Here is a 16,830-nt window from a genome sequence, read left to right on the forward strand (position 1 = left end):
GTCTTGTGGAGTCCATGCATCGACATGTCAGAGGTACTTTGGTGGCACCTTTAATGTGCAGCTGGTCTATATTGAGTATTAACAACGTTAGTGTCAAACCAGCTGCTTTACTGAACTATATTCTAACACAAAGTAAAGCAAAGTCAGCCTGGCTGCTTGCATTGCTCCTTTTTTTTCTAATTTTAAATTACAAGGCACCCTGTTTTTCCATATCTCTGTCACTCTCTCCCTCTCTCTTGGATTCGGCTCAGCTCATTACGTCGTTAAACTTCTCTCTTCTCCACAGCGAACACAGTCAAATCTGCACGGAGAAGATCCCCAGACCCCTTATCCTCTGCTCGTCTCGCTCTTCTTTACTGTCCTCTTTTCCCTCTTCTGTGTCTGTCTCCATCCCCAGAGCTTTATGCACCAACTTTTGTTATAGCCGACGAGGACCCCGAAAACTTTAAATCACTAAGCTGCCAAAATACTTTCAGAATGTAAGCAAAAAAAAAAAACTATTAAGCACAGTCTCTTTGAAGGTTTGTGTGCGGTTATCTGTATGTGTGCGTCTGCAATCTTTATTTTGTAAATTAACAACGCTGACAGAGCTGGAAAAACGCGGCCGCCCGAAGTCGCAAATTATTTCGGTGTAAGCACTCGAAAGAGGAGTTAAAATAACTGAGTGCAATAAGAAGTCTGTTAGGAATATGAATACAGTTATTCCTCTCAAAGGCCCTACAACCATCACGATGCTTAACGGGAGGCCGACGCGACGCCACACAGATTCCTACAGATGCATCGTCCACACAAACATGCATCTGATTTCACTCATGCCGTCTGATTAGACCTCTTGATCTCTCCATTTAGCTTCGTTTATCCTGCTTCCTTGCAATTCCCAGCATGAAAACGTTTAACTGAAATCTGACTTGAGGCCAGAATTGGACGAGAAGGGAACAAATTGCTTTCTAGGTTCATTTTTTCCAGAGGGAGACAAGCTAGAGTAAGTTCTATCTCCCCACAACTAGATGGTGAGAAATTCTCCTGGTGGGTCATTATTTAATTGTACACGCAGTCTGGTTATATAGAAATGCGTATTTCTCATTCAGATTCAGGGGCCGCTCTGTTACTGGGTGTCGAAGGTTCCTGGGAACAGTCACGGCTACACATCGTATGTAACTGAGCAACACAAGACAAAAAAAAGAAAGAAAGAAATCCGCCAAATGTGTGTTATTTCTCTGCCGCTCGCCCTCCGCTCGCATCTGTTGGTGTTTACAGAGCAAATTATTTGTGAGCTTTTACAAAATCCAGTTAGCTTATCATCAGCTCGCACCCAGCCCAACACCCCGACTCAGAAATAAGATCAATCGACCGACTTACACACTGGACTTTCTCTGCCCCCTCTCTCCCTCTTTTCTCTTCAAGGGCGGGGAAATGCTTTTGTTGGCCAGACAACCCCAAGGGCACAAAACGCTCGGGCACCTCAAACAGCCTCCAACGGGCCGTTTCAACACAGAGGAGGACCAAAATACAAAGTCCGTCCTTTTCCCCCCCAAATCCCGCTGCCAACATTAGCATAGCCGGGTTGGAAATCAAACACAAAACATTCCACGAGCATTTTTTCTTTTTCTTCCCCATATTCCAACATGATGCCAAATTTGAACGACAAAATTCTCATGAACAAGTCGAGCGAGTTGAAGAGGAAACTCGACAAAGACGGAAAGGAGGTGGACAGAACACACAAACACGACAATCACGAGGGCGCACACACTGACCAGGTAGGAGTCGATGGCCTCCCGGTCCAGCGAGCGGCTGACTGACACGTCTCCCGTGTCGATGTCGATGGTGAACAGGCCTTTGGGATCCTGGTCGGCGCCGGGGCCCGTCAGTCGGAAGATTTGGTTCCCCACCTTCTGTGCCGAAATCACCTGCAGACACGAATCAAAAAGCCAAACGATTACAAGCTCGCTCCGTTTCATTCAGACAAAGCTTATTTCCTGAAACCGCTTCTATTGTTTTCCTTTGCCAAAGCACGGAGGAGAAAAAAAAAAAAAAAAAGAAAAAAGGTTGTTGATACGTTTCTGTGCAAAAGAAGCTCACTGTTCCCTGAACGCTGATGCAAATCCCTGATAACTACCAATTAAAATTTTACACCGAACAAGACTTTGATTTGATTTCATCAGTCGGTAAATTCAACTCGCGTAAAATAAGAAAGTTCAGCATCATCTCCTTGAGCACTGGAGGCCTGCTGTGACCACCAGCTCATGCATGATGCAGCGCTTCTTTCAGATAAAGAAAGTGGAACAGCTAAATAAATATAAAAATGTGCTCCTTAATAATTAAATGCAAATGCTATGTAGATGATCTTTTTTGTTGTTAGGGCTACGCTAGGAAGATTTTCCGACCACATTATTTTATTTTTTTCTTTCCTGAGGAGCGCTGCCAAGTTAGCTGGCTGACGATTCTATTCTCTCGCGCAGAACTGATCTGACCCAGGGACGTTTTTTTTTTTTGGAAAGATTCACTCACATGAGACTGCCGGCGCCAACAGCATCCGCCGATATCCACCGTAACAGGAACAGGCAGTTTGGAAAAAGGAAACAGAAAAACAAAGCATGTTAAAGTCACACATCACAGCTGAAAGGGGCAAAACTCAGAGTTCAGGGCATCTGTCGGAGCGAGAAAAATTATAAAAATAATGAGCCAAAACCCGGTGTGGAGAGAAACTTTCCAGCTGTTTAACACACACAGTTCACATAATTTGCTGCAAAGCGACGGCTGGTTGAGAGCATTAGGAACACAATGAGAATTCTTCACGGCTAAAGTTTCGTCATAAGGTTCACAACTTACATTTAAAGTGTTTTTAAAAACTGCCTGTAAGCGTTTAAAGTTCTGACTTCAAGGATTTGGTGTTCTTTCACTGAAATTTTAAATGTTTAAGATTCGATCAAGTTAAAATACTTATTTAGAGACCTTCAGGTGAGAGATTAGAGAAATAAATTCACCACAAGATGCTACCAAGAGGAGAATAAATGACCAGATTCATGACGGGAGAACGCTTCGAGGCACATTACAGGACAATCCTGTACAACTAAAGCACATCTCCAGTCATGCTTTGAGGGATTTTCTCCTGAATCATGTTTGCTTGTGACATATCACAAATACTGGCAGTAAAGGTGAACCAAACATCCAGGACGTTAACGGAAGCACGGGGGAACAAATTAAAGCAAAACAAACAAAAAAAAGGTTCAGAAAACTAAATGCACAAACCAGAGATGAGCGCCTGGAAGATCAGGAAAAGTCAAACAGAGAGCAGGAAGAGAAAAGACTAGATGTACAAACAGGAGCTGATTAGGTGATGAGACGCAGCTGAAACCAATAAGAGGAGATCACAAAGACAGGAAGTAAAATGACTGGCAAGATAGTGGACCCTTTCAAAATAAAACGAGACAGCAAAACCAAAAAACACAGCAAATATGTTCGTAATCAGCATGTCTTTGCCGTTTGTTTTATTGCTTTACTGTCACTCTTTTTCAGGGAATCGATCAGTAGTACAGTTAATGGAGGAGAAGCTTCACACGTGTCTCATTTTAACCCAAATTAGGATATTTTTCTGAACCCAACTAAGTCGTTGCAAACCTAACAAGTTTCTGTCTCATTTTAAACCCAAAGCATATTATTTTTTTCTAAATCTAACCAAGTAGTTTTGGTGCCTAAACTTCACCAACCTTCAGAATAATCACACGGGAAGCAAATTCCGACGTCACGGGTAAAAAGTTGTGTCTCAGGTTCATGCCTCCACTGACTCACCGTCACCTGTCGGGGAGGGTTTCTTTCAAAACATGAATGAGACGCAGATCAGCCGAGCAGGAACATAAGGTTTGTTGCACATTTGATGACTTGATTGTGTCTGTAAGCCACATTGGATTCACCAAAAGTAGCCCAAAAATACCAAAAAGCCGAAGCCGTCTTCCACAGCTGTGAATGACGCCCGACAGCGCTGACGTCTTGCTCGGCTGTATTTTGTCCCTGCACACATCGATGCAGCCAAACTGTATCTGAGATTATTCAAAAGCTCTCCCAGTCTCATCTGAAATTTGCCCATTTTTGTGCAATTTCTGCAAAAATGTTGTGTGGAAGAGTAAAGAAAGCGCCTCTGTTAAGATGTGACTTTGACGTGATCAACGCCGGAGAAAGAACTCGATACTTGGAGGAAAGATCAAGCTGCTCGACAGGACTTTATTTGGTCGTCTTCTATAGAAACCCTAGAAATGGGATATCAGAGTCAGGGGGAAAACATGAACACGGGTGACAGTGTTTTTGTTTGTTTGCTGTTGTCGTCTGTCGCTCGCCTTTTTTTCTTTTATTATTTTCTTGCTTTCTCCGGTGACAGGTGAGTGCATGTGAATTTCACAGCAGCGTAAGCCTTTGCAAAAAATCAAGCTGAGAGTCGTCACTTAAACGTGAAAATCAAGTTTCCATCACTTCAAATTGCCGGTGTTTGCCGTTCCCGCATCAAAAACCCACACAGGGCTGTCACCGGCTTCAACACCCCTCTGGGCCTCGGCGCTGTTAGCCAAGGATCTAAACGGCGGCCCTGCACTGTGCCTTATGATCAGAGAGCTGCCACGAGGTCGCCTTTGATGAGAGTGCACTTCAGTAGGAGAGCAGCTAAAATGAAGGCCTTTTTACTTCCTAGTTGAAAGAGCATGGGACATGAGACCACGGCGCTGCGAGCCGGTGCCAGACAAAGCTCAAACGCTTATAGCCTCTCCAGAGCTCGCCGCCATTCATCTCCGCGTCCCGCTTCATCTTCCCCCTCCACTCCGTCTTCGACTTCTCGCCTCCCCCCACTTGTTACTCTCTCCAGTACGTCCGTCCTCGCTCATCCGCCGAGCATCAATACCTCTTTTTCTCCATTCATCACGTTCCACTTCTCTCCATCACGTCCCACTGCTCGTTTTGTTTGCCCACAGCCAACGACGAGAGCAGGAAATGTCAAAAGTGTTGCTGAAACGCAGCACAAGGCGGCTATTTAAGGATAATACTCACATACTGACAACATGGCCTCCCTCCTGACCTGCTGCTTTTCCCTCCTTTATGCCCTCATCTCAACTCTCTTGTTTATCTGATCATCTGGCAGATGTTCTGAACAGCATCCAGGGTACTTTCTCTTACCGTCGCTTCCCCCTCATCTTTCTATTCTTGGAAGGGCATTAAAAAAACCCCACCAAAACAACTCGGACAGGTGGCACAGCTGTCATTAAGGACAGAGATGTTTCTGATCTGTAATCACAGCAGCAGCCGGCACCTGTGGAGAGCGACAAACTGGGTCAGAAGAAGAAAACTAAAAAGGAATGAGGTGAAACATTAGTTGGATTCACAGATGGCTGAGCATCAAACTTTGATAAACGCAGGGAGGGAGCGGAGATACAAAAAAAAAACAACAAGAACGGACACGTAGGGAGGGGAAGTATGTGAGAAAGGAGGAAGCAGAGACTGCCAGGGAGGGAGAGATCCCTAATAAAGACGCACCAACTTCAGCTGAAGAGCAAGTGAAGTGTCAGGAGAAGTTTAGACTGATTAGATGACGCCTCCGTGGGGTGCGAGCGCGATAATCCGCGGCCTACGTACACACAGGCGGTCGGATGTGCGCGCACGCCGGCGAAGCGACGTGCACCCGGCGGTTTTCGGTCTCCGCTGAGCTCGTCTCCCTCTGTGCGTGTGGGAGGACTGATGGGAGAATCTCACCTCTTTCTATCAGCTCTCATTACCAGCCGAGCAGACATGAAAGACTGCGGGGCTCGTGATACTGCGGGAGGATGACAGGAGGTGTGGCGTCGCTCCACAACACCAAACACCTCAGAGCACAAAGACGACGGAGCGCCCAAACAACGGGTTTCGGCAAACAGACCGGGTGTGTTTATGCGAGCTGGTTTGTGTGCATCAAAACCTTGATAACACCTCCCGCCGCGTGCGCTCTCATCGGCTGTCAGGAGGGCAAGAAATGAAAAAGACAAGAAAGGTACGAGCAAATATGTACACAGACATGTCTCCAAAAACTTATGTAACTTCTCTTTTTCTTTTTTTCTGAGCAAAGTGTGCCGAAGAAAATGCAAAGTTGATCCAACATCATAAATGAGTATCATGGAAATTCTGCATAGAGACACTTCTCATGTCCTTGGGCCTTTTTTTTTTCTTTTTGAGCGAGAGAACGAGGGAGGGTTTCATCTCCACTGTGTGTGCGAGTATGCAGTCGCATCCCTCGGTGGTGCTTCTGTTATCCCTATCAAGGTCATACAGCGAGCTGCGAATGACAATCACCGGCCATAAAAGGACTCCTGGGACCCAGCCAGTGTGTGTGTGTGTGTGTGTGTGGACATGCATGCCAGGCTTGGACCAACGCTCTGCCTGATTGTTCCTCCACTCCAGCCTGCTAATGAGAGGGACGAGGCGAGGTGGAAAGCCGGGCGAAGACACGGACGGATAGAGTCCGGGGCGAATCCACGACGGCAAAACAATGGGGCTAATTAACCGGCTTTGATTGGCTAGTCGGGGGGCCTCGGCTAATCATTACCCATCAGCCACCGCGTCCCGAGCCAATCACGACAAACCCGAGAAGGGGCAACAATCAAGGCGGAGGGGGGGGGGGGCCCTTGTGGAAAACAAGAAACAGGAAGACGAGAGCGTTATTAAGCATGGAGACAATGTTAAGAGGGTCAAACGGGACTGTTGTGATGGGAAATGCTGCTCTTGAAAAGAAGAGTTCACACAGTGGAGGTCGTCCTTGGCACATGTGGAAGTAATATTTCTCATGGCATCGACTATGTCTTATTCATGCAACTGCGGGTAACGCTATCGTAGAAAACCGATGAATTATGAAAGCAGATTTGATCAAACTTAAAAAAAAAGTGGCCCTTGAAAATGATAAAAGGTAAAAGAATAAGAATAAAAAGCAGCAGCCGCCGTTAAGAAGGACCGCGGACGCCCGTGTTAGCATTCTCAGGAAGCCGGACGAGCAATCACTTAGTCTTGCTTAAGCTCACACAAGGACAGCATCTCTTGGGCAGTTCAGACACGACAGATCTGTTTTTCATTGCCGCTCCTCGTTTTAATCAGAATGGATTTCACATCTGCTCCGTGCGTCTGGGGGTCCGGCCATGAATTGGAATGTGCGTCAAACAGTTTTAAGTCACTGCCGGCGAACATCCACCGCAAACGGTGGTGATTAAAGGACAGATAGGGAGGAGAGGGGGCTGGAAAGAGAAAAAGGGAGGAACTTTCTGGTCTTCCTGAGACAATTAGGAGAATCAATTAGACTAAACGGCGAGGCCCGCAGGCGTCTCACAACGTTCACTTCCTGCTTTGGAAGTTCAGCCGGAACTCTGATGGCTCGGTTTGGTGAGAGCAGAAGGAACGGCGACAAGAAGACAAAGACGGGAGAAAAAAAAAAAACTAAAAAAAGACATGTAACGGTTGACAGACGCCAGACAGAGGGCAACAAAACAGTGGAGGCTCCCAGACTGACAGGCAGAGCGAATCGGGATGCACACGGCACTAAAACAAGACACGTCTGCTCTCCTTACTATATTAGCCGGGGCTACAACCAAACCAGGACCTCATTCCTCCCACAAGCAGTGCTTTATTGGAGCTGTCATGTCAAGTCAGACACGTTATGTTGATTTGTGAGCCGGACCCTGAGGTAAGGCAGAACAAACACAGGTTGAGTAACTGACAGCTGCGGCACAGTACCGACAGTCGAGATGGCTTTACAGATTGAAATGTTTGAGACTCGGCGTTGGCACATCTGAGGCTTTTGTTTGTTATTTAATGAAGCTGCTCTCCGTGTGTTTTGTTGTTCCGGGGAAGAATTTGCACGTCTTCTTGTGGGGATTCGGCGGGTTCGACTTAATGGATGTGAAATCAGTTTTGTGTCGGGCGCTATTTTCAGTTAGGACCTTGAATTCTAGCAGAAACATCCCGACTCTCTCTCTGTAATTACTTCCTCTGATCCGGAGTGCAGGTGGTTGGAGCCCATCCAAGCATACGCCGGTCGGCTAATAGGTCAGCAGTCAATCACAGACAACTTTTTCTCGCACCGATGAGCAATTAAAATGTTTAAAATAATCTAGCAGCATCTTTTAGGAGCTTTTACCGGACCGGGCACGCGGAGACCTTGGCGGTCTCTGCAGGCTTTGAGGGTTTGAACCCCTTTACCTTCTCACTGTGAGGAGATATTTCCAACTCCTGAGTTATCCACAACAAAAAACCCAAAGCGACACGAGATCTGCTGGGTTAGAGTTCACTTCAGTCGAACCAGGCTCTCATTTAAATGATCTAAATCCTCATTTATTATTAAAGATGCCCAGTATATAACATCTAAAGCCTGCTAAATCAATTCTACTTGCTTCATATTCGGGTGCAGCCGGAACAGTTTTAATTTTTTAACACTTTCTCTCTTCGTCCACGCCCACCATGTGCTCCGTGTCAGCAGCTGGAACATAAAGGTCGCTTCAATTGGACACTGAAATGAAACAACCCTGGGATTTACCTTTACAAACTGAGATCCAGTGGTACCGTGTGGTTTTGCTTTACCAGTAAGAAACCAAGCAGCGCTGCTTTAGAACGATTAGAATGATTTTAATAGCCAATTACACTCATCTCGTGTTACTGAGGCTGCAGTTTTTCATCTTGTCTTGCTGATGTCATCACCTGTGACTCACCTGGAACCAGATTTAACAAGATTCCCAGTTTTTATAACAGTAAAGAACTGTGATTTAAAACTAGCTTCTCATAATTTGAGCCAGTTTTAAAATGTGCAGACTTTGTAGTAGCACAGGGAACATAGCTGTACTCAAACCCTACAATAAATGCTGCTAAGTCCATGCAGCAGCAGCGGTGGTGGTGGACAAGGTGGTTATCCCAGCGGGAGCCCTCCTACCCCCCACTGGGAATAACGCCCGACTCACATGTAATTCCAGACACGAGCAAAAAAAAAAAAAAAGCACAAATGAAAAAAAGCTTTGGGAATAAACATTTAAACTACTTGAGCCATGACTGATTTATCTTCCCGAGTACTTGAATACTCTGAAGTACGGTCCTATCGGCGGCGGCGGCGGCGATGAGAAACATTTAAGCATATCGCTTTCATTGCATGCTCCAGCTGCTGTGTGAGTTGTTGTGAGCTGTTTATGGGCCCCTGGGGGAGGGCAGGGGAGAGACCTCTGGATCAAAACAATTCCACAGCGAGCAGGAGATGTGACATAAACAACAAGGTTCTTCCCCTCCTTCCCCCCCCCCGGCGAGCCCCGCTGACAACCGAACCGCCCTCGCCTTCGCCGGCGCACCACCGCATGTGCACACAGTCATACATGTCGAGGCGTAATCTCGACTCTCCCCCTGCTTCCCACTTGATTATCTCCCGCAGAGAAGAAGGCGGTATGAAATATGAACAGCTGCCATATGGAAGCGGTAGGATGTGTACGAAGAGGGGAAGCTATCGGTGTGGAAAATCAATTTTGCCGAGTCGCCACCGTACAGCTCCTGTTGGGTAAAGTAGTCCACATTAACCTGTCTTCTCATGCAAACCCTGAGTGTGGAGGTTGGAGAAGAGGTCCATAGCATGCTGCAGAAACGATTTGGATCCCATATGCACCAAAACAAGGAATCTGCATGACCCCCTTGGAGTGTGGTCGTCCCCCAAACATGCATGCAGTGAGTCCACCGTCCATCTCCAGCAGCCTCCAGGCCCTCAACCCGCCAACCAAACTGAGGACAGTGTTAGTATGAGGCTGTGTGCCGTGGTCATGCTCTCCAGGGTACAATTATCCATTATACGCACAGCTCAGTACAGGATATCTTTTCATGTTAGTCTCAGCGGGCAGCGAGCGACGTGGATGATCTGGTAGTGCCCGGCCTTATCTAGAACAAAGCTGACTGACATGCAAAGATACATCAAAGCTCTGCAACGCCGGGAGAGATAATTGTAGAACCTCGCGCAGGAGTCGGGATGTACGGCTTTCGGGTTGACCATCTGATCCAAGAGGATTCAGGTGAAGTGATTTACCTGCTGCACAGATCTGCTCGTGACAAAGACGGCTGGAGTTCCTCTCCTCTCAGGGTTTAACCTCGAAGAAAAGCTAATCTCTGCGCATCAAAGTTACAGACTTAGACTTTTATTTTTTTCATGAAATAATCCCCTACTGCCTTCAAATGGTGATTTTACTAGAATACACAGATCTCAGAAGCCCATCCATCCTGACTGAAGGTGGAGCTCATCAACAACTCAGCTAAAAGCTACACTGTTCTATCCAATGACAAGTTGTCGTGCTGTAGTAATCTGTATGTGTTTGACCAACTTTGAAAAGCAATAAAGGTACAAAAAGCTTCATCCTGCTCGTTGACCGACTCCATCGGCTGCTTGGGTTGGTTATCCTGGAAGTCTGAATCTGTGTTTTTGAGAATCGATGCACTGACGGCTCATTTATCCTCAAGATTACAAAAAAATCACCACACGGACGTTATAGAAAGGTAAAATATTAGATTTTCTCCAAAGTGGGAAAGAGAAACTAAAGAAGGATTCAAGTGTATGATGTGACACGTAAATAATTTGCTCTGTCGTGTCATCTTGAGTGTTTTCTAGCTGGAAAAATAAAACCCCTCGTCATCAGTGACACAGTACGTTCGTATATCGTAGCATGCTTTGGAGATGACAACGTCCTAAGATCACATTTTCATCTTTAGCAGTACTGTCCCAGCGTTCAGCCTCCACTGGGACGTGTTTCCAGACTTCAACAGGGTGTCAATTAGCAGCGCCGTTAATTAAAACGCTTAGATTTTTCCACGTCAGATTTTGAAAGACCAGTGTATAAGATTTGGTGGCGTCTAGCGGTGAGGCTGCAGATTGAAACCAATCAGCCGTCGCTTTAAAAGCATGCAGGAGATCCTGTGGTGGGAAACCAATGGGTGTAAAAACACAAGAAGCCCTCCGTAGAGCCGGCGGTTGGTTCATCAGGTGAGATATGGTACAAAGATGGCAAAGAAGACCGACACAGACACGACGGACTCATTCTAAACTGAAGAAAACACAACGATCACAAGTAATTATTCACTAATGAGCATTTAATTATGAATGCTTTATTCAGCCCCCTACATCCTCCACACTGGTCCTTCAACACAGCGAGGTCTGTCTCTTGGTGTGTTTTTCAGTATTTTCCCTACTCGTACTTTCTGTCTGAATTATTTGGTCTCAAACAAACCAAAAAAAAAAATATGAACATGAGAGTTTTAATTTAATTCTGCAGTTGACTGCACACAATATCCGAGACGCTCATTTTAAACAAGAGCTCGTGTATTTGTCAGGCTTTTCATTGCAAAAAAAAAGAGAAAAAAAAGGATCTTAAAACACAATAATCCTCAAAAAATCTGATTAAAAAACAGAAAATTCATCAAGATAAAATGTGATACACAGATAAGAGAGAGAATTTGTAACCTGGCAGGTAGAAAATAAATCAAAACGTCCTCATATTCCTCGTATTTAACAACCTGATAAGTCAGTCTTAAAACTTTCTTACATGCCTTGCTTTGTCAAGGTTTGTCATGACCTATAGCACTTGAATATACCTTCACACATGAGCTATAGTACTCAGTGCTGCCTTTTGTGTAGCTGTGTTTCTTTCAATACAGCTACCGTTAACCATAGTTCCTAAAAATATGCTCACTTCCTGTGCGGTTGTCACGGACACCCAGAATACCAAAGAATAAGCCAAATTACTAACATCCTAATTAGCTAATTAGTCTGGTTTTAGCACTGTGTAGGGCTGCATGACGTTTAAAACTAAGAATATATGGGCTGCATACAAAGACGTGTTAAAGCTAGAATTCAGGACTTTCACTTAAACATGTTGCATCCAAGCCGCTGCCAAACGAGATCGCACGGCGCTAATTGAGCCTATCAGCAACAAGTAAAGTAAAGTATGCCAGACTTTAAAATGAAAGGACTGAGGCGACACTGAGTGAAGCAGCGTTTTGCTTTAACCGGCAACGTTTGGTTTGCCAGAGCTGAAGAGAGAAGCAATGGAAACGAAATGGGATACAGACACTGAGAGTGTAGTGGAACATGTGGCGGAAAAACCTGGGAAGCATTCAAGATAACTTTCTGATGCTCCACATAACAAACACACTCAGTATTCACAGGAAGGATTACCGCCTCTCTCTATGCATCAGCAGTGTTTGTGTCGCTCACGTCTCGAAGGAGACGACAAAAGTTTTGCACTGCAGGTTTAAAAGTGAGTAAGAATGTTTCCCTACATCGATTCAGTTCCAAAAATCTCTCCTCATGTGACTGACAGAAGCCAGAAACCTGATGCAAAAGACGTGTAACAGGGTGAGGGAGTCGTGTCTTCACTGTGTACCAGATAATATGTAAAATAAACAACACCGTGTACGTGATCTGAGTAACACGTCACAAACAGTAAAGTTAGTTGCACTGACTGGAGGATGCACACGAGACATTTTTAATCACGTCTTGTTGTGATTCCATCAGTCGGGTCATGAGCCGTGCAAATATACTAGCTAGTCTTTCACAGTTAGCTTTAAATGAAAAGTCAAGTATCGTCTGCATAGAATAACACTTTACTATCAATGGAAACAGGATGCATGTGTTCAGACTCTCGTTGTCCTTCAGCTGCAGTCAGATCATATTTACAGAGGACTGGTGTCGTTCATTTTTTGGCTGAAAACAGCAATTAGAGGAAACAAAACAGAGTAAAAACCTGCTTTACTGAAGCCATGTAGCAGGAGTGTGCTTCAGACCTTTTAGCATGAGTTATGGATGCCTACAACTGATCAGGACGCTTTTCACAAGCCAGAAGAGCTAACCTGAACTCACAGTTTTTGTGAGTTTTCTATTAGTCTGATAAACTCTAAAAGCTCATTGAAAACAGCCACGTTGATTTGTTGCTCCCTCTTGTTTTTATCTCATCATAATGTGACCAAGAGTCACTTAAATATTAAAAACGACTTCCTAAACCTGCCATATATTGCAGCGACTTTTACAAACAAGCTAATATTTTGTTATCCCCACATGAACTAAAAATAAATTAGCAAAAGACCACAGATACCTTGGAGCGTTTAGCTTTATAATATTTTCTTCGACAAATATTTCCATATTTGTCTTTTTATATTGCTGCAACAATCACTTTCATCTTTCCCATTAAACTGTCCGTGAGGCTGCAGTAGATTAGAGAGAACACCAAACCCTCGTCTTTTTATCTAAATGAGACCGTGGTTTTAATATTCAAAGGTGGCCGAAGGGTCAAATAAAGTTTTAAAGTTTAATGCATGTATTTAATGCTTGGTTTTGTACACAGGCCAAGCTCCTCTCCAGGGTGAGCATTCTGAATGCAAAACATCCAACTCATTTTATTATCTTGTCGTGAACAGGATGGTTGTTCCTCACCCTGCCGATGATCCTGGGGAAGGGAGCTCTCTGGTTCTCGGTAACGATCATCGGAGGCACCAGCAGGGATCTCTTGGATCTGTACGGCAGCTTCTGGCCAAGACCCAGGACGTCCTGCAAACACAGAGGAGAGGAATCACATCATTAAACTAGGAAATAACAACTGTTATGTCTCACCCAGCTGTGAAACATTCCCCCGGTGTGGTGACACCTCTTTTAAAGCCTAAAAAATTAACAGTTTAGCATCTTTTACGCATCGACAAAGCTTAAACACACACAGCCAGGAGTCAAGTTTGCACCGAAATACTGAGAAAAATGTTGACACAAGCCCCTCTTGGAGTGATGCCCACTTCATTTTTCTTTTTTTGATGGAGACTGATATACACTATATAATGAAAAGCGGTTCAACACCTGCTTCTGGCAGGCGGCGCCATATGCTTTACACGTTTGGAGAAAAAGGGGGAAAGAAGAGGATGTTCCCCAGGCAAACATGAAAGAGGCATCTCTGCTGCTCTCACTGCAATTTCATTTCTCATTCTTCCTTTAATTTGTTAAATAAGGACAGTAGAGAGAGAGAGGCAGACAAAAGCAGAGCAAAAACAAAGACGGAAAAAAGGTGGCGAGCGCGAAGAAACGAGAGATGACAAGATTTTGGCGAAGCGGCGTGCATTGTTCGAGCAGAAGGAGCCATTCTGAAATGTTCTCTTTGCTCTTCAGAACACAATGGCATAATCTAATTTCATCGTCTCCCCTCCTGCTGCTGGAAGAGTGAAAAATGCTCTTTTCTCTCCTGCACTTTGGAGTCACTGATACAATTAGGGCCCTTTCTGCTTGGCTGTTGATGAAAATAATACCCGTCACCGACACCGTGAGCAGGAAGCCCCGGCTGCTGGCGTGGAGGCGACGACCTACAGCGAGGACGACCTGCTGGCTGTCTGCACACCTGGACACCAGCCGAGGAGGACAAACACCGACACAAACAACATGCAGATGATCTAAAAAGCATGTTGTACAAACCTATGAGCATATTGCAACACGAGAAGACTAAAAAAGGGGGTTCAGAGATCAGCAACGTCGATCAAATAAGCAGCCGGACACATTGAGGAGTTCAGACTGAGTTTGTTGACAGCAGTGGGGATAAAGGAAAGTGTTCCTGAAAGTAACACGACGTAGAAGTTTTCTTGAGGATCCTCTGGCCATGTCTTTACATACACATGGTGATGGGATGGGTGTTCCTTCCTCCCACTGCTCTGGTAATCAAGCTGTTTCCTTTAGACTCTACCTGGACAGTGAAGACATCACACCAGGCTGCCGTGCTGCATTTACTCCACAACAGATGTTTCAGGGAGATACAGTCATAAGTACTACCAACATTTTGTGCACACTTTTCCATGCCGCCACCATCCACGACGGCTTCAACAGCAGAATTATCACATTTTTGACGAGTGCATGATTTAAAGCTGTTTTACTGGATTCTTTCTGCTGCACACCAGCTTTTTGTTTACTGACGTCCTCGTCTGTTCCACTGATGTGCATCTCGTCGCCGCTTTTTGCTCGCTGAACTAACGACCAGACGAACATCCACAGCGGAAAAGTGCATTTCCTATCTTCAAATTGCAGGCTAGTTAGTTAATTAGCTTGATTAGCTACTTACCTAATTAGCTAATTAGGCATCAGCTGAGCTCCAAAAAGAAAAAAAACGTATTTGCAAATGTAATTTCAGTCTTTTTCAGATGCTAATGTGACCCTTGCGTTCATTACCGCTGCGAACAGAACTGTCGGCCCGTGTCGTGTGCGCTCCGGTTTCCAGCGCGAGTTCATTTACTTGGTCTGTCTTCCTGTGCCAGGGCTCAGCCTGCCAGCAGCTGCCAATCAAACACAGACGCCACCAGAGGACTTCAGGAAAAGAGAATTTCTGGCATTTTTCTCCTTTTTTTTTGTCTGGAGAAGAGTTTAAAAAAAAAAGAAAAAGGATGACAACAAAGGATGAGTGAACTTTGTTAACACCGATCTCGTCGAGTCCTTTGTACACATCAGGGCAGATGTTCTGCTGGAGGAGAATGTTGAGCACAATGACAACAGTGTCAGTGAATGGAACAACACGGCAACAAGTCCGGCCATTGAGCCCCGGCTGAAATGACAACACATTTACAATATGAAAGGAAAAATACCGACCCGAGGTTTTTGCGGTTTTAATTTGCAATGCAAATCCCCTCGTTTGCCCTTCATCTTCTACCGCGCGACACTTTATTTACAATGCGCGGCGCACACGGATGCGGTTTGTGTGTGTTCGGCTGTTTGCATGTTTACTGTCGGCGCTGCTGTTGGCGCCTGACGGGGACTCTGGCGCCGCTCTGGCCCCTGTCAGGATGACGGAAGGAAAACAGGTAAGAGGGAAAAAAACGGAGCCGTCTGTTGACAGAGATTCGCCTCCGTCCGCCCGACACTCGTATCGCTGAAGCCCCTCCGCCCCCTCAGGCAAAGTTCAGAGGCAACACAATGAAACAGTAATCACAAACACAACCCGACCAGAACAAACCAAAGACACACCGCGCGCTCTCTGAAATGGCCACTCTTATCAAATCCACTGGGGGATGACCTTTGAAATGTCAGAGACAGAAATCTGAAACTGGACCTGAAGCTGTTAAAGCGAAGGCGGCGCGGGAAACTATGAGCGATTATATGACCTATTTTGTGTCTAAAGAGCACAGTCAGTGGTGTGTGTATATTTATGTGACCGGTTCACAAGCAAGTTTATGGACTTTTAAGCACTGCCTGTAAAAAAAAGAAAAAAAAACCCTGGCCTGAGTCTGAAGACCAGGGATGAGCGCATCAATCCCATCATGCACAGCTGTGTGATATTTGTAAGAAGAGCTGGGAGGCAAACAGGCACCCTGAGGTATTTTTAGTGGACGGCGAGAGGAGTTAGGGCTCAGATAAATCATGCTGTCAAATCCGTGTCTTCACTGAGCTGAGATACAGTGGATACGGAGCGGGGAGTGATGGCGCCTTGAACCTATCAGCGTTCTGCAGGTGGATCGGACGCGGCGACATCGTTCGGCTGCTTAGAGACGTTCATCCAGGACGGCTCTCTCACCTTCTGCACCGGCCACTTTGCAGCTCTGACTGTTTTATTTTTTCCGTCCACGCTAAGCTTTTCTTCTGGGTTTCTCCCCTTTGCAGCCTGCGTGCGTGATGAATAGCGTTCCCACAGTTTGGTGACACCGTAAGAGAAGAGAGCCATGAATCTTTAATGTGTTCTGTTCATAAATTACCGCCGCGCCATCAGCCCTGATCCAGCCTTAAAACATTTGCTTCTGTCTCTGTCTCTTAAATGATCATTAAGGCATTTCACTTTGCCGACTTGGAAGTGGCACGACAAGAATGGTTTT

At 45.4% G+C, this 16,830-nt stretch overlaps 1 protein-coding gene across 1 annotated transcript in view; it reads right to left on the bottom strand.

Annotated features, from left to right (window-relative positions):
- Positions 1-1,754: 1,754 nt before the first annotated feature.
- The window catches only part of LOC103369407 (cadherin-13-like), a gene marked incomplete at its 3' end in the record, with an annotated part of 164,082 nt that continues 149,006 nt past the window's right edge, over positions 1,755-16,830 (bottom strand). Inside the window, exons 4-6 of the mRNA XM_008298117.1 lie at positions 13,439-13,552; positions 2,509-2,514; positions 1,755-1,907 (exon numbers count right to left, since the gene is read on the bottom strand). Coding sequence (XP_008296339.1) covers positions 1,755-1,907; positions 2,509-2,514; positions 13,439-13,552 — 273 coding nt within the window. The remainder of the gene's footprint in view (positions 1,908-2,508; positions 2,515-13,438; positions 13,553-16,830) is intronic.

Source organism: Stegastes partitus, unplaced genomic scaffold (assembly GCF_000690725.1).
Source record: "Stegastes partitus isolate 25-593 unplaced genomic scaffold, Stegastes_partitus-1.0.2 Scaffold1284, whole genome shotgun sequence".
Taxonomy (NCBI): domain Eukaryota; kingdom Metazoa; phylum Chordata; class Actinopteri; family Pomacentridae; genus Stegastes; species Stegastes partitus.